This window comes from Neoarius graeffei, chromosome 18 (genome assembly GCF_027579695.1).
Source record: "Neoarius graeffei isolate fNeoGra1 chromosome 18, fNeoGra1.pri, whole genome shotgun sequence".
NCBI classification, from domain to species: Eukaryota; Metazoa; Chordata; class Actinopteri; order Siluriformes; family Ariidae; genus Neoarius; species Neoarius graeffei.
The window spans coordinates 34,425,284-34,448,522 of record NC_083586.1 but is presented as its reverse complement, the minus strand read 5'-3'; the positions used below and the strand labels follow the sequence as shown (position 1 = coordinate 34,448,522).

The following is a 23,239-nucleotide window of genomic DNA, read 5'->3' as shown; positions in this document are numbered from 1 at the left end:
TTCACAGAAAATCAAGTTTCGAGAAAATCAGCTGTAAGCGTTGTGATGTGTAACTTGAAATGAATGCATAGCACGCCTACAAAGTCATATTTATGTTATTTTACAGCATAATATTTTGGTGACAGATACATTATAGATAAAGGAATTTATTTATGGCAAAATTAGAAAAATGAAAAACTCATTTCAAGATTCATTTCAAAAATCGCTGTATCTCAAAATGAACTTTTACTACACTGGACTCATTTTGTGGTGAAACGCCCCAAATGGTTTCTCTTTGGATAGTCAAGGGCTCTTCACTTCCTAGAGCACTCTGTTATAGGTGACTACTGAATACTTTCAAGGATTCCACCAGAAGAATGAACAGCAGAATCAGTAAGTGTTCTCAGATGTAACTATTAGATTCTCAGAGAGACTACACTGTGCGGATAATTTCTTGAAGAAGCCTTTTTGTCTCAGAATGTAGGTTCTCTGTGGCACTTTCAAAAGGGTGCTTTTCGATTTTAGGGATTTAGTCCGGGAGCCAAAGGCCCAAATTTGGCTGAACCTGGCTTCGTCGGTTAAAGTTTTTTTTTTTTGCTGTTTGTTGTTGTCCAAGGTCTACTCATTAAGATAAGAGAGGGTGCCCGGTGATATCCCTTGGGCAATTCCGGATATTGGCCCTTTATTGTTGGATGTGCTGCAGTCATAGCCTAAATTCTGACATTTTGACATTCTTCACTTTATGTTCACCAAAGTCTATATATCATAATTATTTTTGTGTTTGTTAACATAATAGGATGAGTTTAAGGCCTGGGGGTGGGGTTCCAGCCATGGTTGGGGGTGTGGCCATGCAATTGGGGGCGGGGCTTATACCAAAAAGCCCTTTATTACTCTATTACTTTGGTTGTTAATGCGAGCCTTAAATTATTAGGCATACACTCCATTGTCATCCTTGTGTTTACTTCTGCAGGGGCATATGAGGGACACAATTAGCTAATTCAAGCCAACTTGTGTAGCTATCTTGCTAACTCTGTCAATCACACTGCCCCCAAAAGATCACAGCACGCATAAGCTAAGCAGAGAAACTATTTGACTGTAATCATGAAAGAGCAGTGACATGTACTCACTGCTCACCAGTGAACTAGACCCATAGTTTCATAACACTGGCTAGCACACCCAACTCTCACCTAGTAAATGCTAGTCACTGATTTTTTTAAGCTAATACATTAAGCTAATAGATTGCTTATTTTAACGATATTGACTGTTGAAATAGTAATGTCCCTGGTTCCCTAGTAAAATTCAGGGCATTGTCCCTGATTATCATCTCAAAAGTCTGTTAACCTTACCCTCACCCCCACTCCAAACCACACTGCTTGTGGACTGAGAGTCATGTGCACTAGCCAGTCCACTGACTAGCACGACTTTTAAAACGTTGGGCAGTAAGGTTTCCTTAAGCTAATACATTAAGCTAATAGATTGCTTATTTTTACGATATTGACTGTTGAAATAGTAATGTTCCTGGTTCCCTAGTAAAATTCAGGGCATTGTCCCCGATTCACCCCCACTCCAAACCACACTGCTCTTCCACTGACTAGCACGACTTTTAAAACGTTGGGGAGTAAGGTTTACTTAACATTCTCCTCTGTACTAGCTGGCATCCAGTACATAAGCATATTTTTACAGACACTAAGCAATGGCAAAGGGTTTAGAGGGTTTTTTTTTTCATCTGAACTCTTAGTTCTTTCCTTAAATAGTTTTTGTGTTTTGTGTGTGTGTTTGCATACTGTATGTAATTATTTTACATAATTATTGCTCATTAGTGTGTGTGCATGTGTATGTGTGTGCGTGTGCATGCATGCATGCACGTACATGCTTTATGTACTGTAGTTCTTGTATCAAAATTGTTAATTTTGCAAATTTATGAAAGGGTCAATTACACGTTTGACTAATTTGAATGACAGTAAAGCGTGAATACTGTACAGCCAATTTGGTTAATTGAAAATCAGTATCTTTTGCTATTCTTGTGTGTGTGTGCGCATGCTGTATATGCCATTTTGCATGCTTGATATATTGCATACTGTAGTTTTACATAGTGGATCACTGGTGTGAGTGTATATGCATGCTGTATATAGTTCTATTGCATGCTGTATATAGTTCTTTTACATAGTGGATCACTGGTGTGAATTTATATGCATGCTGTATATATTTCTATTTCATGCTGTATATACAGTAGTTCTTTTACATAGTGGATCACTGGTGTGAGTGTATGCATGCTGTATATAGTTCTATTGCATGCTGTAGTTCTTTTACATAGTGGATCACTGGTGTGAGTGTATACATGCTGTATATAGTTCGTTTACATAGTGGATCATTGGTGTGAGTGTATGCATGCTGTATATAGTTCTTTTACATAGTTATTGGTCATTAGTGTGTGTGTGTGCATGCTGTATATAGTTCTTTTGCATGCTGTATAGTTCTTACATAGATATTGATCATTATTTTGTATTAACTGTAGAGTTTATGTAATACTTGTATAAAAATCGCTAATTTGGAAAAGTTATGAAAGGGTTAATTAATCCACATTTGATGTATTTGAATGACAAATATAGAGAAAAATGTGAATACCTATCAGATACAGCCAACTTGGTGCATTTAATATCAGTATTTACACTGATATTATTTTTTTTGTATTTTCTTCCATTATTTGGGCATATAGGGCATTAAAGGGTTAATATATTAAATTGCCCAAGGGATATCACCGGGCACCCTCTTAAATCTTGAAGAGCTACCTCAAATCTATAAGATAAAGCAAAAAAAAAAAAAAACTTTAACCAAAAATTCCGGGTCCGACCCCATGGCTCCCAGACTAATTGTCTTTCCCACTTACATTTACGTCACCCATTAAGAGCTTCTGCTTGAATCCCTTTTTAATATGAAGACACTCTAATGTGTAGTTTTACATCACACTAGTCATTGATAAACTATTTTTAAAGAGTATACTGTATATTAACACCCCAAATTCTCAGCTTAGTATCAAGTTAGTTCTCTTGAAACCATATAGTAACTGGGAAAGTGTTACTGCGCACCATGTAGTAACTAGAACTTTATGGAACGTTGTCAAGTTACAAGTAAATTAAGTTCATTTCACACTTCCTAAAATGGAAACAGATTAATAACAGTTGAATGTTGTTGGTATGCAGCACCAAGAAGACAAGACAAGATTAACTTCACTAAATAAAAGTTTCCCAAACTCCTGTGTGAAGCCTGTAACATTCCTGCTCTGCCAAACATTTGCACTTCTCTTTCATAATCTATGGCCCATATTCTTCATCACTGCTGGTAAGCGGCTGTGCTCGTACGCCCGAGATAAGTGGCTCTGCTGTGATGCGGCACATCTGGCGCTCTGGAAAGTTCCTTCTCAATTGTATATACACAAGCTAGGAGCAGAAGGGTTTGTGTCAGATACGGTCACTCGGCTTAAGCCTGAGCTCCATTTTAGGAGACGGCGGCCTCCTCCTTTCACACTAGCGCAGGGCCAGCATCTACTAATCAGCACAACAGAGGAATAGGAGATGCTATTTAATTAGGGGTTAGAACACAATTCTCACTCAGTCCTAGAATTAAAATTAAGGTTAAACCTTGTGAGTCATCCAACACAAAAGGAAACATGTAGGTTTCTACGGTTAAGTGCAGGGTGTTTTCTTTTATCGCCTTTGTTCTCAAGATTTGAACAAATGTACCAGTGATAACTCAGCATTTTATGTGCTGCTATGTTGTAAAAACAAGAAATCATTCGTATTCGATCAAATACTGTATATACGGTCCTGTGCAAAAGTCTTAGACACCTTTTTCATACAAACTTTGTTATAGATTTCTATTTTATGACTTCTACATTAGGGTGGCACGGTGGTATAGTGGTTAGCGCTGTTGCCTCACAGCAAGAAGGTCCGGGTTCAAGCCCTGTGGCCGGCGACGGCCTTTCTGTGTGGGGTTTGCATGTTCTCCACATGGGTTTGGTGCACTCACTGGTCGAGTGCACATGCCAGCTAATTACAAGTCAGAAAAAATAACATCTTAATATTATGTCAAGGAACGAAATGATGAAACCTGGAAACTTCTACAAATTAAAGAAAATTGTTTTATTTGAAAAAATAAGCATTGGGGTAGCAATATCGTGACACAGAGAGAGCTTTAATCGATGAAAGAAAGAAGAATACTTTTCAATGTAAGACCGAGTTAAAGCAGAAAGCGAGAAAAGAAATCCAACAGTTGACAGAAATCTTGTAATAACAGCTACATGATGTGATATTTTGGGCTTTATGTCGAAAGATGTTGCTTCACAGCATTTATAAACCTTTCTGACAGAAATAAAAGGTTTCAGACAAGTGTAGAAATTCATGGAATATCCCGAATTTTATATATTTTTTTAAATTAAATAAATAAATTTAAGCATTACATGCTAGTTGAGTTGGGTGAAAGTGGGGAAAAAAACTAATATTAATGGAATACTACTTTTGATTTTACATCACTGCGTGGGTTTCCTCCGGGTGCTCCGGTTTCCCCCACAGTCCAAAGACATGCAGGTTAGATTAACTGGTGACTCTAAATTGACCGTAGGTGTGAATGTGAGTGTGAATGGTTGTCTGTGTCTATGTGTCAGCCCTGTGATGACCTGGCGACTTGTCCAGGGTGTACCCCGCCTTTCACCCGTAGTCAGCTGGGATAGGCTCCAGCTCGCCTGCGACCCTGTAGAACAGGATAAAGCAGCTAGAAATGATGAGATGAGATGAGACTTCTACATTATCGAGTCAGTACAAAAACATTTTAGAGTCCAAACATTTGTTTTCCAGCACAAAATTAAATGTTACAGGGGAAAAAATGTTAGTACCTGAGCAGAATATTCCATAAGAGAGCACTTTTCAGATCAAAAAAGAAAACATAATGGAGGCTACTGGGTTTTGGTGCAAAATGAAGAAGCGAGTGTGAAAGTCAAAGTGTCCAGAAGAACTGTGGCTGGTTCTGTAAGATGCTCAGTAAAACCTACAGCTCATTTCCGCATAAAACTCCACCCATTGTACCTCAGACTACTATTTTTTTTAAACAAAGGGTCGTCTCACACCAAATATTGACTTTGTTTCATTTATTATGGCTTACTGATTACGGTTTATAGTATTTTTAAAATGATGAAACATTTCATTTCATTATTTTTAAGCCATTTTTGGTCTACAGCATTTCTTTACACGTGCCTAAGACTTTTGCACAGTACTATATATACTTTATGTAGTAACAAACATAACATAACATATTTTTGCAGTAATATAGAAAATTCTAAAGGCTTCACAAACTTTCAAGCACCACTGTGTGTGTATATATATACACACACAGTGGTGCTTGAAAGTTTGTGAAGCCTTTAGAATTTTCTATATTTCTGCATAAATGTGACCTAAAACATCATCAGATTTTCACACAAGTCCTAAAAGTAGATAAAGAGAACCCAGTGAAACAAATGAGACAAAAATATTATACTTCGTCATTTATTTATTGAGGAAAATGATCCAATATTACATATCTGTGAGTGGCAAAAGTATGTGAACCTTTGCTTTCAGTATCTGGTGTGACCCCCTTGTGCAGCAATAACTGCATCTAAACGTTTCCGGTAACTGTTGATCAGTCCTGCACACCGGCTTGGAGGAATTTTAGCCCATTCCTCCGTACAGAACAGCTTCAACTCTGGGATGTTGGTGGGTTTCCTCACATGAACTGCTCGCTTCAGGTCCTTCCACAACATTAACTTTATTCTTCTTTAACCATTCTTTGGTAGAACGACTTGTGTGCTTAGGGTCGTTGTCTTGCTGCATGACCCACCTTCTCTTGAGATTCAGTTCATGGACAGATGTCCTGACATTTTCCTTTAGAATTCGCTGGCATAATTCAGAATTCCTTGTTCCATCAATGATTGCAAGCCATCCTGGCCCAGATGCAGCAAAACAGGCCCAAACCATGATACTACCACCACCATGTTTCACAGATGGGATAAAGTTCTTATGCTGGAATGCAGTGTTTTCCTTTCTCCAAACATAACACTTCTCATTTCAACCAAAATTTCTATTTTGGTCTCATCTGTCCACAAAACATTTTTCCAATAGCCTTCTGGCTTGGCCACGTGATCTTTAGCAAACTGCAGACGAGCAGCAATGTTCTTTTTGGAGAGCAGTGGCTTTCTCCTTGTAACCCTGCCATGCACACCATTGTTGTTCAGTGTTCTCCTGATGGTGGACTCATAATAGACCACTATTAAAGTTCCTATTAAAGTGGCCGATGAGTGTATGTGCTCTATATTCAGTGTCTCCAGTGTACTACTTTAATTATTATTATTACATTTATTCTTTCTTGATCGTGTGACACTTAAGAGCAAACGAGTTCTGTAAGAGCAGAAACCTGCACATGACTCGCTAAATCAGAGCAAATGTTCAGAATTAACTTGCATTCATACAAATCTGTAAACTCTGTAAACTCCAAGGAGGGTTTTATTCGAAGCCTTGTTGTTCTTTTCTCTCCTTCTCTCTGCCCGTAACGCTGTCCAGATTGCTAAACCCTCCAGCTGAGTTGCACAAACAGAGGAGTGCTTCAGAACAGAGCTTCTTGAACAGTAAGGCACTCATTGGTTGAGTGCACATGCCAGCTAATTACAAGTCAGAAAAAATAACATCTTAATATTTTGTCAAGGAACGAAATGATGAAACCTGGAAACTTCTACAAATTAAAGAAAATTGTTTTATTTGAAAAAATAAGCATTGGGGTGGCAATATCATGACACAGAGAGAGCTTTAACCGATGAAAGAAAGAAGAATACTTTTCAATGTAAGACCGAGTTAAAGCAGAAAGCGAGAAAAGAAATCCAACAGTTGACAGAAATCTTGTAATAACAGCTACTTGATGTGATATTTTGGGCTTTATGTCGAAAGATGCTGCTTCACAGCATTTATAAACCTTTCTGACAGAAATAAAAGGTTTCAGACAAGTGTAGAAATTCATGGAATATCCCGAATTTTATATATTTTTTAAAAATTAAATAAATAAATTTAAGCATGGGCGGCACGGTGGTGTAGTGGTTAGCGCTGTCGCCTCACAGCAAGAAGGTCCTGGGTTCGAGCCCCGGGGCCGGCGAGGGCCTTTCTGTGCGGAGTTTGCATGTTCTCCCCGTGTCCGCGTGGGTTTCCTCCGGGTGCTCCGGTTTCCCCCACAGTCCAAAGACATGCAGGTTAGGTTAACTGGTGACTCTAAATTGAGCGTAGGTGTGAATGTGAGTGTGAATGGTTGTCTGTGTCTGTGTGTCAGCCCTGTGATGACCTGGCGACTTGTCCAGGGTGTACCCCGCCTTTCGCCCGTAGTCAGCTGGGATAGGCTCCAGCTTGCCTGCGACCCTGTAGAAGGATAAAGCGGCTAGAGATAATGAGATGAGATGAATTTAAGCATTATGTGCTAGTTGGGTGAAAGTGGGGAAAAAAACTAATATTAATGGAATACTACTTTTGATTTTACATCACTGCGTGGGTTTCCTCCGGGTGCTCCGGTTTCCCCCACAGTCCAAAGACATGCAGGTTAGGTTAACTGGTGACTCTAAATTGACCGTGGGTGTGAATCTCTCGTAATCTCGTGAGTATCCGCTTCCTGTGTGTTGAGTCCCTCTTCTGCTTCTTTTTCACTTACCTAAATAAGCCCAGGAGGTATGAATACATATCTCATCTCATCTCATTATCTCTAGCCGCTTTATCCTGTCCTACAGGGTTGCAGGCAGGGTGTACCGTACACCCTGGACAAGTTGCCAGGTCATCACAGGGCTGACACATAGACACAGACAACCATTCACACTCACACCTACGGTCAATTTAGAGTCACCAGTTAACCTAACCTGCATGTCTTTGGACTGTGGGGGAAACCGGAGCACCCGGAGGAAACCCACGCGGACACGGGGAGAACATGCAAACTCCACACAGAAAGGCCCTCGCCGGCCCCGGGGCTCGAACCCAGGACCTTCTTGCTGTGAGGCGACAGCGCTAACCACTACACCACCGTGCCGTCCCGAATTTTATATATTTTTTTAAATTAAATAAATAAATTTAAGCATTACGTGCTAGTTGAGTTGGGTGAAAGTGGGGAAAAAAACTAATATGAATGGAATACTACTTTTGATTTTACATCACATCAGTCAAAACTGATTCAGACACTGGGAAATCTTTGAGTTCTTTGACTTTGAGTTTGAACGTAGCAGAAAACATTGTTTTCTGATTAAAGTTTCAGTTTTTGTATTGTGCTCAAATTGTGAATTTTACCCAAAACAAAAGGGAAAAAAAAATCTCCAATGTACGATGAGGTGTCATCTACTTTCAAGAGGATGCTGCAGGAGTTGTTGTTACAGACGTTAGAGTGAAGTTTGTACATGTCCTCTCTCTCTCTCATTTTTCCACATAATTCACTTTTTCTCTCAACATATCCATCCTTATAAATAACATGCAGTCTTTATTTGCATTTCATTTTTTCCCATTTCATTTTAAACCTCATTTATCATGTCTGTTTTCACTTTGATTAAAGCTAGACTGCCTTTCAGATTTTTCAAGTGTAGGTCATGAAAAGATTTTTCCTGACACCCAATTATTTTTGTTCAGTGGACCGAAAGCTACTGAATTCGAATCACAGACTTCCAATTTTATTATTATTATTTTTTTTAAATTGAACAATTAATGAATTTCGGACCACATGGCCCTAAATTCTCCACTATTTTTTTCCTGCTTCACCATGACCCAATTTAAGATACTACATCATGCATCGCATGGTGGGCTTTCGCCATTGGTGCAAGGCATTGTGGGATACAAATTTGAAACAGGAGAGAACAATGGACGACGTGAGTGTGCGAATGAAACGTGAAAGACTGAATACAATAATGGAAAGCGAGAAGAAAAGACGTTATGTTGCGAAGGAAAGGAAACGCAGGACCAAACTAATAAATATCGGCGGTCAGTGAGCACCTTGGTGTGATCAGCTGTTTGTTTAGCGACAGAATGATGGAACTGTCAGTGCATGGTCACCTGCACAGGCGCACATGGACTTCCTCTGTCTGCTTGACTGCGCAAAACGAGTGATTTCATGCACATTATTTGCTCGGGAATCCCCTCAAATTAAATAACTTCCCAGCCACAGAACGGCCTGATATTTTGTGAGCTATTACAGGAATAAACATACATCACAATGACCAAATTTCAGAGGGAACTAAATTTCACCGATTTTATGAAATCGAAAGGCCGTCCCGCTTTAATGGTTTCCTACATTCCACACAATGCAATTTGACCTGTTAATAGCAGCACCATTATGATTTAGTCCACACTTGCGGAGAGTGATGCAGCAGTGCTTTATGCTGCACGCGACTAAAACTCGTAACTATGACTTCTGACGAGGAAAAACCAAAGAAACCGCCCTATTCTACTCTTCAACTTCGGATGGTCACTTCACCCCGAGTTCAGCAAGAAATGTCCAATCAGCATGTCTACTCACAGCATAGACCGTAAACAAAGTAGTACTTCTTACTTTTAAATGCATTAAACTGTGTATATAAAATATTTACTTTTGCTCAATCAGCATGAAGAAATATTCACTTGTTAAATCTATAACACTGACTGTACAGCTCACTGCATACCTTTCTCGTCACAGTTAGCCAGCTAGCTATGATCCACATGGATGCGTGGTTTTTCCTGCATTTTGTAGCTCGAATGCATGGACGATTTCGAAAATGAAATAATTCCAAGTTCTGACTTCCCACTTCCAAGGAAAGCCAAGTACGTCGTCAAGTCCAAGCCTTGCTTTGGTCCAACTGTACTTAAAAAGAGCAATGCAGCAGAGCTTTAAGCTATATCTATGATGGACTTCCCATTAATATAACACTGACCATTTGTTTTTAGGAGCGAACAGTGAAACCTGATCCCTTCTGTTTGAGCTTGTTTACTTGTTTTTCCTTAAACATCACTGTAATTAGTAATGTCCCCCTGTGATGTCACCGGGTCTCAGGAATAGCGAAAACACGACACAAATCAAATCAATAAAACAGCACCAAATGTAGGAATGATAGGCACCGATAGCTGGCGTACTCTGCTTCATAAAGATAGATGTGTTGAGTTACGTCACAATGTCATCACTGCGTGAAGGCATACTGAACACGCGTAGAAGTTTACCGGTGCAGAAGGTAATCCGATTGAGCGTTTACATGGCGAATATTTTCTGATCAGACAAATTATCAGAGATCTACACCACCTCTGCCAGTCTGATTAAATTTTTAGTTGGAATGGGGAAATGGAATCCTTCTGATCAAACTGCTTACATCAAGAAATTTCATTCTCATTGAGCTTGAATCTGATTATTAATGGATTATTACAGCCCATGTAAACGTAGCTAATGTGTTTCAGAAGGAGGGTTTCCTTTTAATCGTGGTGGAATCATCATTTCCAGTGATGATTACGTAGATGGAAATGATGGTCTACAGTCATAAAATCTTTTCCCATAGAGAAAAAAAATGTATTGAAATATACACACACTGGCCTCTTTAATAGGAACTTGTTCTTGATTCTATGATTCCTGTTCTTGGCTGCAGGACTGGAACCCAATGTGGTCTTCTGCTGTTGCATGCTGAGATGCTTTTCAGCTCACCACAGTTGTAAAGAGTGATTATATGAGTTACTATATCCTTCCTGGAAGCTTGAACCAATCTGGCCATTTTCCTCTGACCGCTCTTATCAACAAGGCATTTGTTTCCACCCACAGAACTGTCGCTCACTCAGTGTTTTTTGTTTTTCGCACCATTCCGTGTAGACCCTAGAGACTGTTGTGTGTGAAAACCCCAGGAGATCAGCAGTTTCTGAAATACTCAAACCAGTCCATCAAACCAACACCCATGCCATAATGAAAGAAAGTCACACTTTGAGATCACAATTTTTCCCATTCTGATGTTTGAAGTGAACATGAACTGAAGCTCTTGATTTGTATCTGCATGATTTGATGCATTGTGCTGTTGCCATAGGATTGGCTGATTAGAGAACTGTATAAAACAGCAGGTGGATGGATGGGTGTACCTAATGAAGTGGCCAGTGAGTGTCAAAAATATGTGTGCAGTATGATGTAAATCCACTGCAATTGCAATATATTTGCATCGCTGTTCGCATGCACCAAGTCTGTATTTGTAATTTTGAAACGAAGCAAAATATATGATGTGAAATAGACGCAAAATATATTTGGATTTATGAAATGAAATGCAAAATATGTGACAAAATACAGGAGCAGGTGGTGCAGTGGTTAGTGCTGTTGCCTCACAGGAAGTACATTCTGGTACTGGTTGAATGGAGCCTTTCTGTGTGAGGTTTGCATGTTTTCCTGCATGAGTTTCCTCCTACAGTCCAAAGACATGCGGATTAGGGGTCAACTATGTTTGTGCGAGTGTGAATGGTTGTGTGTGTGTGAGCCCTGTGATAGTGTGGTGACCTGTCTAGGGCCCAGTGCCAGCTGGGATTGTCTCCACCTCACCACAACCTGCAGTTGATAAACGGTAAAGATAATGGATGGATAGATGGAGGACAAAAGTGTATATGGTCAAGAAATTTTTAGCTGACTATCCTTGACTTGCAAGTGACGTCAAAGCAAAATAGAAACCCGGATGTTGGCCATGTTGGTGGATATACAAACGTGGGGGTCAAGCGACATTCCATGAAAACATAGTCACGCCTGCGCAACTCTCTTTGTTTTTCCACTGCTTTTAGTTATGCCATATCTTTGTGCTGTATATGGTTGCGGTCACAACAGTACTCGTGACCGTGGCACGTTCCGATTTTTTAGAATTCCGTCCATGATTGGGAAAGACGGCGAGGAAACTCTGAGGCTTAGTACGGAGATGAGCACGGCTGAACAACATCGGCAGGGCTGATCTAACAGAGGCTAAAACCAAAACAGCTCGTGTTTGCAGGAATCATTTTATCTCAGATGAGATTCAAAAGCTCTCTCGATAATATCATAGAAGAATTTTATTTCGTGTTGCTACAATTTTGCTATAAAATGAGCGTTGTCTTGTCGTGGTTCACTCAGGCGTTGTTATAATTTTAACACGTGTATTACCATTTCGCTTCTAGGAGCGCCAGCAAAATTATACGATGGAAACAATCCAGACTGGGCACCCACTCAGAAAATGGGCTATGTTTCGTCCAAGGTCGGACCTGATTCTTCGGCAGCTAAACCAGATAGAACGTGATATCTGGGTACTCGATGGTCGGTAGAAGCATCTTATCTTCAGAAAAGTCTGACTTTTTTCAATAATATGGGTCAAAACTACACATATCTATCTTCTCTTTGTGTCGAATCTGTTATGTGAAATGTTTCACTACATGTAAAATGTATGTGACAAATAAAAGCACTTGACTTGACTTGACTTGATCTTCACCCGACCGTTCAAATCGTGGTAATACTGAGAAAATTCAGCATTGTTTACAGACACGCTTTCAGCGGCTGCCATCCTAGTTGCTTTGTATATCCACCATCATGGCGGACGCTCATGAGGTAGCACATTTTGATCACGTGGTTGCAAGTCATCTATAACTGATGGAAGGCATTTTTTTTTAGATGCATGTGTTTCAACATCAGAAGTACCAATTTTTTTTAGTAAATTAGTAAATACACCCATCCATCCACCTGCTGTTTTATGAAGTTCTTTAATCAGCCAATCCCTTGACAGCAGCACAATGCATCAAACCATACAGATACGAATCAGTCCGAGTGGCATTTTACACACATTATCATGCTATAAAGGAAAATTCTGTTTTTTTTTTTAACCTGGCCCCTGTTGGCCTAATTGAACATGGCTTTGGGTCCAAATATTTACTAGGGATAAAAACAAATGAAATCTATCCACAATTGAGTCAGAATGCTGCAACGGGCAATGGCAAAATGGCTGTACAATGTAATTCTCCAGGGAAATCATCCATAGGTTAACTCCACTCACCGGCCACTTTATTAGGAACACCCATCCACCTGCTGTTTGATGCAGTTCTCGAATCAGCCAATCCTTTGACAGCAGCACAATCATCTCATCTCATCTCATTATCTCTAGCCGCTTTATCCTGTTCTACAGGGTCGCAGGCAAGCTGGAGCCTATCCCAGCTGACTACGGGCGAAAGGCGGGGTACACCCTGGACAAGTCGCCAGGTCATCACAGGGCTGACACATAGACACAGACAACCATTCACACCTACGGTCAATTTAGAGTCACCAGTTAACCTAACCTGCATGTCTTTGGACTGTGGGGGAAACCGGAGCACCCGGAGGAAACCCACACGGACAACATGCAAACTCCGCACAGAAAGGCCCTCGCCGGCCACGGGGCTCGAACCCGGACCTTCTTGCTGTGAGGCGACAGCACTAACCACTAGACCACCGTGCCGCCCCAGCACAATCATGCAGATACAAATCAAGAGCTTGAGTTAATGTTCACTTCAAACATCAGAATGAGAAAAATCGTGATCTAAAAGTGTGACTTTGTTGGTTTGAGCCAGATGGATTGGTTTGAGTGTTTGAGAAACTGCTGATCAACTGGGGTTTTCACACACAACAGTCTCTAGAGTTTACAAAGAATGGCGCAAAAATCAAAAAAACATTAAGTGAGCGACAGTTCTGTGGGTGGAAACAAACGCCTTGTTGATAAGAGAGGTCAGAAGAAAATGGCCAGATTGGTTCGAGCTGGGGTGGCACAGTAGTGTAGTGGTTAGCACTGTCGCCTCACAGCAAGAAGGTCATAGGTTTGAGCCCGGCGGCCAGCGAAGGCCTTTCCATGTGGAGGTTGCATGTTCTCCCCATGTCTGTGTGGGTTTCCCTCACAGTCCAAAGACATGCAGGTTAGGCTAAATTCAAGTCAAGTTTATTTGTATAACGCTTTTAACAATAAACGTTGTCGCAAAGCAGCTTTACAGAATTTGAACGACTTAAAACATGAGCTAATTTTATCCCTAATCTATCCCCAATGAGCAAGCCTGTGGCGACGGTGGCAAGGAAAAACTCCCTCAGACGACATGAGGAAGAAACCTCGAGAGGAACCAGACTCAAAAGGGAACCCATCCTCATTTGGGCAACAACAGACAGCCTGACTATAATATTAACAGTTTTAACATGAAGACAGTTTCGTTGATGTTATAAACTCTTCATTGATGGAAACTTGAGTGCAAAACTGTTCATGACAACTGCAGTCCTAAAGTTAACAAGTCAACTGTAGTCCTCAGCCATAAAAGCATTACTGTAAGAATCCAGAGCGTCCTCCAGGTGTGACTTTCAACTGTCCTCATGGGGCCGTCCTCCACAGGAGCGATGCGATAAAACTCCAACCAGACACAGGGCACCAGGATGGATCAAGCAGGTCTGAGGGGCAGAAGAGGCCAGCATCTCAATCCCAGGACCAACATGTAACTAAATGGTGACTCTAAATTGACCGTAGGTGTGAGTGTGAGTGTGAATGGTTGTCTGTGTCTATGTGTCAGCCCTGCGAAGACCTGGCGACTTGTCCAGGGTGTACCCCGCCTTTCGCCCGTAGTCAGCTGGGATAGGCTCCAGCTCGCCTGCAGAACAGGATAAAGCGGCTAGAGATAATGGATGGATGGTTCGAGCTGCCAGGAAGGATGTAGTAACTCATAGCAACTCTTTACAACCGTGGTGAGCAGAAAAGCATCTCAGATTAACTCCTATGGCAGATTAATAGGAGATGAAGATGAGAAAGAGGGCTGTAATTTCTGAGTGATAACCTCGGCAGCTCCTCAGCAGGTTGTGTGTGTGTGTGTGTGTGTGTGTGTGTTTCTTCACTCCCCTGTGAGATGAGCTCCGCCTTTTGCGCTTCCTCTGCATGTGAGGAACTTCAGCTCTGCTTTGCCAGAGTGAGTGAAGACTCAAGACAAGTCGCAAAACGGAGTGAACATCGCGTCTTCTTTTCTTTTCTCTTCTTATATATATATATATATATATATATATATATATATATATATATATATTTTTTTTTTTTTTTTTTTTTTTTTCTGAAAAGCTGAAGGAAATGGATGAGCGGCTGCAACCCCGCTTTCCGCTGTCGGTCCCTTAACGCGCGCGCGCCTCCGGGCTTTGACGCACCTGAGCGTTTATTCTGAGCGTGTTTATTATTATTATTATTATTATTATTATTATTATTATACTCCTTCATTTTCCCTTCATGCCAAATCCGCCGTCACTCCCTCTCATCTCCACTGGATTTTAATCCAGCTGATTCTTCTTCTTCTTCTAAATTTCATTGATATAAAATATACATATATTTCTATATTTTTCTTTCCTGACTGGTCTTCTATGTGGATTGTAAACATGGGGGACTCGGTTTTCGTCGACAGGCGCATCTCCTATCTCGTGAGTATCCGCTTCCTGTGTGTTGAGTCCCTCTTCTGCTTCTTTTTCACTTACCTAAATAAGCCCAGGAGGTGTGAATACATATCTCATCTCATCACATCTCATTATCTCTAGCCGCTTTATCCTGTCCTACAGGGTTGCAGGCAGGGTGTACCGTACACCCTGGACAAGTCGCCAGGTCATCACAGGGCTGACACATAGACACAGACAACCATTCACACTCACATTCACACCTACGGTCAATTTAGAGTCACCAGTTAACCTAACCTGCATGTCTTTGGACTGTGGGGGAAACCGGAGCACCCGGAGGAAACCCACGCGGACAACATGCAAACTCCGCACAGAAAGGCCCTCGCCGGCCACGGGGCTCGAACCCGGACCTTCTTGCTGTGAGGCGACAGCGCTAACCACTACACCACCATGTCCCCCTCAAATTCGATGTTTTTTCTTTATTTTAATTAACTAAAAGACACTTCGTGTCTTAAATTAATGACTGACTGTTATTTCTCCTTACTTAGTTGAGCGGTTCTTGACATAATATGGATTACTACAGTTGTCGAACAGGGCTATTTACTGTATTTTTATTATTTACTCTTTACTGGTTGATTGTGTCAAATGCATTAAGAAGGCAAGAAATTCCATTTTTGACAAGACACACCTGTTAATTGAGAAGCATTCCAGGTGACTACCTCATGAAGCTGGTTCAGATCATGCCAGCAGTGTGCAAAGCTGTTATCAAGGTAAATAGTGATGACTCATGAAGAATCTAAAAGATGAAACATGTTGGTTTTTTTTAAACACTTTTTTGTTTACCATATCATTCCATATTTGAAGGTGTTTCCAAACTTTTGACTGGCGGCACAGTGGTGTAGTGGTTAGCACTGTCGCCTCACAGCAAGAAGGTTCTGGGTCCGAGCCCAGCGGCCGGCGAGGGCCTTTCTGTGTGGAGTTTGCATGTTCTCCCCGTGTCTGCGTGGGTTTTCTCCACAGTCCAAAAATATGCAGGTTAGGCGAATTGGTGGCTCTAAATTGACCATGAGTATGAATGGTTGTCTGTGTCTATATGTCAGCCCTGTGATGACCTGGCGACTTGTCCAGGGTGTACCCCGCCTCTCGCCCGTAGTCAGATGGGATAGGCTCCAGCTTGCCTGCGACCCTGTAGGACAGGATAAGCGGCTACAGATAATGGATGGATGGGGATATATATATATATATATATATGTAAATGAATCTAGCTATACATATCTATATGAAAGAGGTCGCATGCACTTCTGGAGTTGTGGTGCATGTTTCATGGGCAGCACGGTGGTGTAGTGGTTAGCACTGTCACCTCACAGGAAGAAGGTTCTGGGTTCAAGCCCAGTGGCCGGCGAGGGCCTTTCTGTGTGGGGTTTGCATGTTCTCCCCATGTCTGCTTAGGTCTCCTCCGGGTGCTCCAGTTTCCCCCACAGTCCAAAGACATGCAGGTTAGGTTAATTGGTAGCTCTAAATTGACCGTGAGTGTGAATGGTTGTCTGTGTCTATGTGTCAGCCCTGTGATGGATAAAGGGCTAGAGATAATGAGATTATATATATATATATATATATAGTGGTGCTTGTGAGTTTGAAAGAGTGTGAATGGTCGTGTGTCTTTATGTGTCAGCCCTGCGACAACCTGGCGACTTGTCCAGGGTGTACCTCGCCTCTCACCCATAGTCAGCTGGGATAGGCTCCAGCTTGCCTGCCACCCTGTAGAACAGGATAAGCAGCTACGGATAATGGATGTTTCATTTAGCACTGAAAATACACAAAAATTAAGTTGAACAAAAGTAATGTCGGGGCGGCACAGTGGTGTAGTGGTTAGCACAGTCTCCTCACAGCAAGAAGATTTTGGGTTCGAACTCAGTGACCAGCGAGGGCCTTTCTGTGTGGAGTTTGCATGTTCTCCCCGTGTCCGCGTGGGTTTCCTCCGGGTGCTCCGGTTTCCCCCACAGTCCAAAGACATGCAGGTTAGGTTAACTGGTGACTCTAAATTGACCGTAGGTGTGAATGAGAGTGTGAATGGTTGTCTGTGTCTATGTGTCAGCCCTGTGATGACCTGCGACTTGTCCAGGGTGTACCCCGCCTTTCGCCCGTAGTCAGCTGGGATAGGCTCCAGCTTGCCTGCAACCCTGTAGAACAAGATAAAGCGGCTACAGATAATGAGATGAGATGAGAAAAGTAATGTCTTTACCAGAGTTTCCTTTACAAAAAAGGAAGTTTAGATCCATTTGAATCACATTGTGACAGAACCTTGGACTAGTCTCAGTGCTTATCCGGTTAACTCTTCTGTTGAAAGGTGCATTGTTTGGATATGAAGATGGTTCTGTAGTTCCTTGAGGTTGACGATGGTTAATTAAGGATTGGATCATCATTAATTGACCATCATCAACCTCAAAAAAACCACGAAAAGTCCAAATACTGGGATGTTACACGAAATCAGCCTGATTTTGACACGATTTTGGTATTGCCAGCAAATTTCCAGCGTCAGGAACAACAAACGGGTGTTGTAGTTTAATATAATCAAAGACAGAATTGAAATTGGCGTCTGGGACACCCAAGAACACCCGGACCCGGACTCTGTTTGTGTCATCATCATCATCATCTTATTCCATACTCTTCTAGAGCTTCAGAGACTGTTTTCCTCCATTTGGACCTGTCAGCTGTCTTTCTTTTTGCCTCTTGTGTAGTGAGGCCAGTCCACTTCCAGATGTTCTCTATCCATGACAAATTGTCTAGCATGTCAGAATTTTTTTTTTTGTATTTTCTTGCCTGCTTTGACAGCTCCTAAGACAGCCATGATTGACATGGTCTCTGAAGCTCTAGAAGAGTATAGAATAAGAATAAGATGATAATGATGATGATGATGAGACAATTTGTCCAGGTGTGCTTGGGTGTCCCAGACGCCAATTTTAATTCTGTCTTCGATTATATTACACTACAACACCCGTTTGTCGTTCCTGACGCTGGAAATTTGCCGACAATACCAAAATCGTGTCAAAATCAGGCTGAATTCGTGTAACATCCCAGTATTTGGACTTTTTGTGGTTCCTTGAGGTTGATGGTCAATTAATGATTAACCAATCCTTAATTAACCATCATCAACCTCAAGGAACTACAGTTAACCATCTTCATGGTTAAGAAGAAGAAGAGCAACTTTAATCATCACACACTTGTGAAATTCCTCTCTGCATTTAACCCATCTGAAGCAGTGAACACACACATGAGCAATGAGCACACACACATACCCAGAGCAGTGGGCAGCCATGCTAACAGCACCCGGGGAGCAGTTGGGAGTTAAGTGCCTCGCTCAAGGGCACCTCAGCCCAAGGCCGTCCCATATTAACCTAACCTTTGGACTGTGGAGGAAACTGGAGCACCCACGCAGGGGAGAACATGCAAACTCCATACAGAAAGGCTCCTGCCGGCCACTGGGCTCGAACCCAGAACCTTCTTGTTGTGAGGCGACCGTGCTAACCATTTATACCACCGTGCCACCCAACAATTTCTTGATCATCCTCTCTGACAACACACAAGGACAAGAATGATGATTGGGCGGAGTCGAACTTGTAGTATTGCCAAGAATTGGCAAGAATTTATGGCACTATGATTGCTTAATCTGGCATGGTGACCACTGTGAAAGACAAAAATATTGCGGAGTCTGATCCCAGCATTCTGTCGTTCTACCATTCAATCAGTGTATCCAAGAGTAGTTGGATAGTGTGTGTTTGAGCGTGAGAAATGTTCATGAACATGGCTGTCAAAGTCATATTTTTCTCCTATCAGATACACAATCCAGATTGTAGCAAAATCTATGACTAACACCCAAAGTAGTAGGTGGTACATTAGTCAGTGTGGCACTGGTATGAGTGAATCAGGCACAGCAGCTTTGTTATGGTTTTTAAACACTGTCTTTAGCTACTGACATGCCCATGTTGTTGATCCGCATTGCAAGGTGTATGATGTCTAGAAGATTGGCTTCCAAGGCAAGCTGATCTTATCAGTAGGGGAAATAAATACTGTACATACAGTATATTAGTTAGAGAGCCAGAACTTTGGCTCAAGTTAAGGTACTGAATGATGTTCTAAATTACAACCCCAATTCCAAAAAAAGTTGGGACAAAGTACAAATTGTAAATAAAAACGGAATGCAATGATGTGGAAGTTTCAAAATTCCATATTTTATTCAGAATAGAACATAGATGACATATCAAATGTTTAAACTGAGAAAATGTATCATTTAAAGAGAAAAATTAGGTGATTTTAAATTTCATGACAACAACACATCTCAAAAAAGTTGGGACAAGGCCATGTTTACCACTGTGAGACATCCCCTTTTCTCTTTACAACAGTCTGTAAACGTCTGGGGACTGAGGAGACAAGTTGCTCAAGTTTAGGGATAGGAATGTTAACCCATTCTTGTCTAATGTAGGATTCTAGTTGCTCAACTGTCTTAGGTCTTTTTTGTCGTATCTTCCGTTTTATGATGCGCCAAATGTTTTCTATGGGTGAAAGATCTGGACTGCAGGCTGGCCAGTTCAGTACCCGGACCCTTCTTCTACGCAGCCACGATGCTGTAATTGATGCAGTATGTGGTTTGGCATTGTCATGTTGGAAAATGCAAGGTCTTCCCTGAAAGAGACGTCGTCTGGATGGGAGCATATGTTGCTCTAGAACCTGGATATACCTTTCAGCATTGATGGTGTCTTTCCAGATGTGTAAGCTGCCCATGCCACACGCACTAATGCAACCCCATACCATCAGAGATGCAGGCTTCTGAACTGAGTGCTGATAACAACTTGGGTCGTCCTTCTCCTCTTTAGTCCGAATGACACGGCGTCCCTGATTTCCATAAAGAACTTCAAATTTTGATTCGTCTAACCACAGAACAGTTTTCCACTTTGCCACAGTCCATTTTAAATGAGCCTTGGCCCAGAGAAGACGTCTGCACTTCTGGATCGTGTTTAGATACGGCTTCTTCTTTGAACTATAGAGTTTTAGCTGGCAACGGCGGATGGCACGGTGAATTGTGTTCACAGATAATGTTCTCTGGAAATATTCCTGAGCCCATTTTGTAATTTCCAATACAGAAGCATGCCTGTATATGATGCAGTGCCGCCTAAGGGCCTGAAGATCACGGGCACCCAGTATGGTTTTCTGGCCTTGACCCTTACGCACAGAGATTCTTCCAGATTCTCTGAATCTTTTGATGATATTATGCACTGTAGATGATGATATGTTCAAACTCTTTGCAATTTTACACTGTCGAACTCCTTTCTGATATTGCTCCACTATTTGTCGGCGCAGAATTAGGGGGATTGGTGATCCTCTTCCCATCTTTACTTCCGAGAGCCGCTGCCACTCCAAGATGCTCTTTTTATACCCAGTCACGTTAATGACCTATTGCCAATTGACCTAATGAGTTGCAATTTGGTCCTCCAGCTGTTCCTTTTTTGTACCTTTAACTTTTCCAGCCTCTTATTGCCCCTGTCCCAACTTTTTTGAGATGTGTTGCTGTCATGAAATTTCAAATGAGCCAATATCTCATCTCATTATCTCTAGCCGCTTTATCCTTCTACAGGGTTGCAGGCAAGCTGGAGCCTATCCCAGCTGACTATGGTTGAAAGGCGGGGTACACCCTGGACAAGTCGCCAGGTCATCACAGGGCTGACACATAGACACAGACAACCATTCACACTCACATTCACACCTACGGTCAATTTAGAGTCACCAGTTAACCTAACCTGCATGCCTTTGGACTGTGGGGGAAACCGGAGCACCCAGAGGAAACCCACGCGAACACGGGGAGAACATGCAAACTCCGCACAGAAAGGCCCTCGCTGGCCACGGGGCTCGAACCCAGACCTTCTTGCTGTGAGGCGACAGTGCTAACCACTACACCACCGTGCTGCCATGAGCCAATATTTGGCATGAAATTTCAAAATGTCTCACTTTCGACATTTGATATGTTGTCTATGTTCTATTGTGAATACAATAACAGTTTTTGAGATTTTTAAATTATTGCATTCCGTTTTTATTTACAATTTGTACTTTGTCCCAACTTTTTTGGAATCGGGGTTGTACTTCAAACTTTCCAGATAACATCATGTACGTTTGCATGGTTGCTATAATTTCACTGAGTACTGTACATATTCACAGAAACTAATAGGAATCACGTGTTATGCACAAGTCAACTGTAACATCATTAAACCTGCTGTAAAGTTGCATGCACAGTCTTGTGCAAAAGTCTCAGGCACCCTATTTTTTTTTCATACAAACTTTCTATTTTATGACTTCTACATTTTACAGTCCAAATGTTTGTTTTCCAGCACAAAATTAAATGTTACAGGGGAAAAAAATGTTTGTATCTGAGCAGCATATTACATAAGAGGGCACTTTTCAGATTAAAAAAGAAAACATAACAAAGGGTTTTGGTGCAAATTTAAGAAGCAAGTGTGAAAGTCAAAGTGTCCAGAAGAACTGTGGCTGGTTCTGTAAGATGCTCAGTAAAACCTACAGCTCAGCTGCACTCACTGTACCTGAGCCTACTATTTTTTCTTTAATTTTTTTTAAAGGATGAGAACGATGATTGGGTGGAGTTGAACTTGTAGTATTGCTAAGAATTGGCAAGAATTTATGGCACTATGATTGCTTAATCTGGCATGGTGACCATTGTGAAAGACAAAAATATTGCGTAGCCTGATCCCAGCATTCTGTCGTTCTACCATTCTATCAGTGTATCCAAGAGTAGTTGGATAGTGTGTGTCTGAGCGTCTTGTGCAAAAGTCTTAGGTGCCTTTTTTTCCCATACAAACTTTGTTATAGATTTCTATTTTATGACTTCTCCATTATCAAGTCAGTACGAAAACATTTTCGAGTCCAAACGTTCGTTTTCCAGCACAAAATGAAATATTACAGGAAAAAAAATGTTTGTATCTGAGCAGCATATTTCATAAGACAGCACTTTTCAGATTAAAAAAGAAAACATAATGAAGGCTGCTGGGTTTTGGTGCAAAATTAAGATGCGAGTATGACAGTCAAAGTGTCCAGAAGAACTGTGGCTGCTTCTGTAAGATGCTCAGTAAAACCTACAGCTCATTTCCTTATAAAGCTGCACTCATTGTGCCTGAGACTATTTTTTTTCCAAGCAAAGGGTCGTCTCACACCAAACACTGACTTTGTTTCATTTATTATGCCTTACTGCTTACTGTTTATAGTATTTTTTTAATCTTGAAACATTGCAATTCATTATTTTAAGCCATGTTTAGTCTACAGCATTTCTTTACATGTGCCAAAGACCTTTGCAGAGTACTGCACATCAAGAAAAACAAAGGTTAAACCATGACAGACATTATGCTGTGTGATGTAGCTTTGAGGGTTGCTTGGAACGTATTATGTACACTACCGTTCAAAAGTTTGGGGTCACTTTGAAATGTCCTTATTTTTGAAAGAAAAGCACTGTTCTTTTCAATGAAGATCACTTTAAACTAATCAGAAATGCACTCTATACATTGCTAATGTGGTAAATGACTATTCTAGCTGCAAATGTCTGGTTTTTGGTGCAATATCTCCATAGGTGTATAGAGGCCCATTTCCAGCAACTCTCACTCCAGTGTTCTAATGGTACAATGTGTTTGCTCATTGCCTCAGAAGGCTAATGGATGATTAGAAAACCCTTGTACAATCATGTTAGCACAGCTGAAAACAGTTGAGCTCTTTAGAGAAGCTATAAAACTGACCTTCCTTTGAGCAGATTGAGTTTCTGGAGCATCACATTTGTGGGGTCGATTAAATGCTCAAA

The 23,239-nt window shown here is 41.3% G+C and overlaps 1 protein-coding gene across 2 annotated transcripts in view; it reads left to right on the top strand.

The window, feature by feature from the left end:
- LOC132866138 (rho GTPase-activating protein 6) overlaps window positions 1-23,239 on the top strand; it is a 321,679-nt gene that overhangs the window by 147,863 nt on the left and 150,577 nt on the right. The window contains exon 1 of one of the 2 annotated variants that reach the window (XM_060898732.1): window positions 15,056-15,420. The exons of the other annotated variant lie outside the window; for it this stretch is intronic. Coding sequence (XP_060754715.1) covers window positions 15,364-15,420 — 57 coding nt within the window. The 5' untranslated portion in view covers window positions 15,056-15,363. Of the gene's footprint in view, window positions 1-15,055; window positions 15,421-23,239 lie in introns of those variants that run through there. 2 annotated transcript variants of the gene reach the window in all.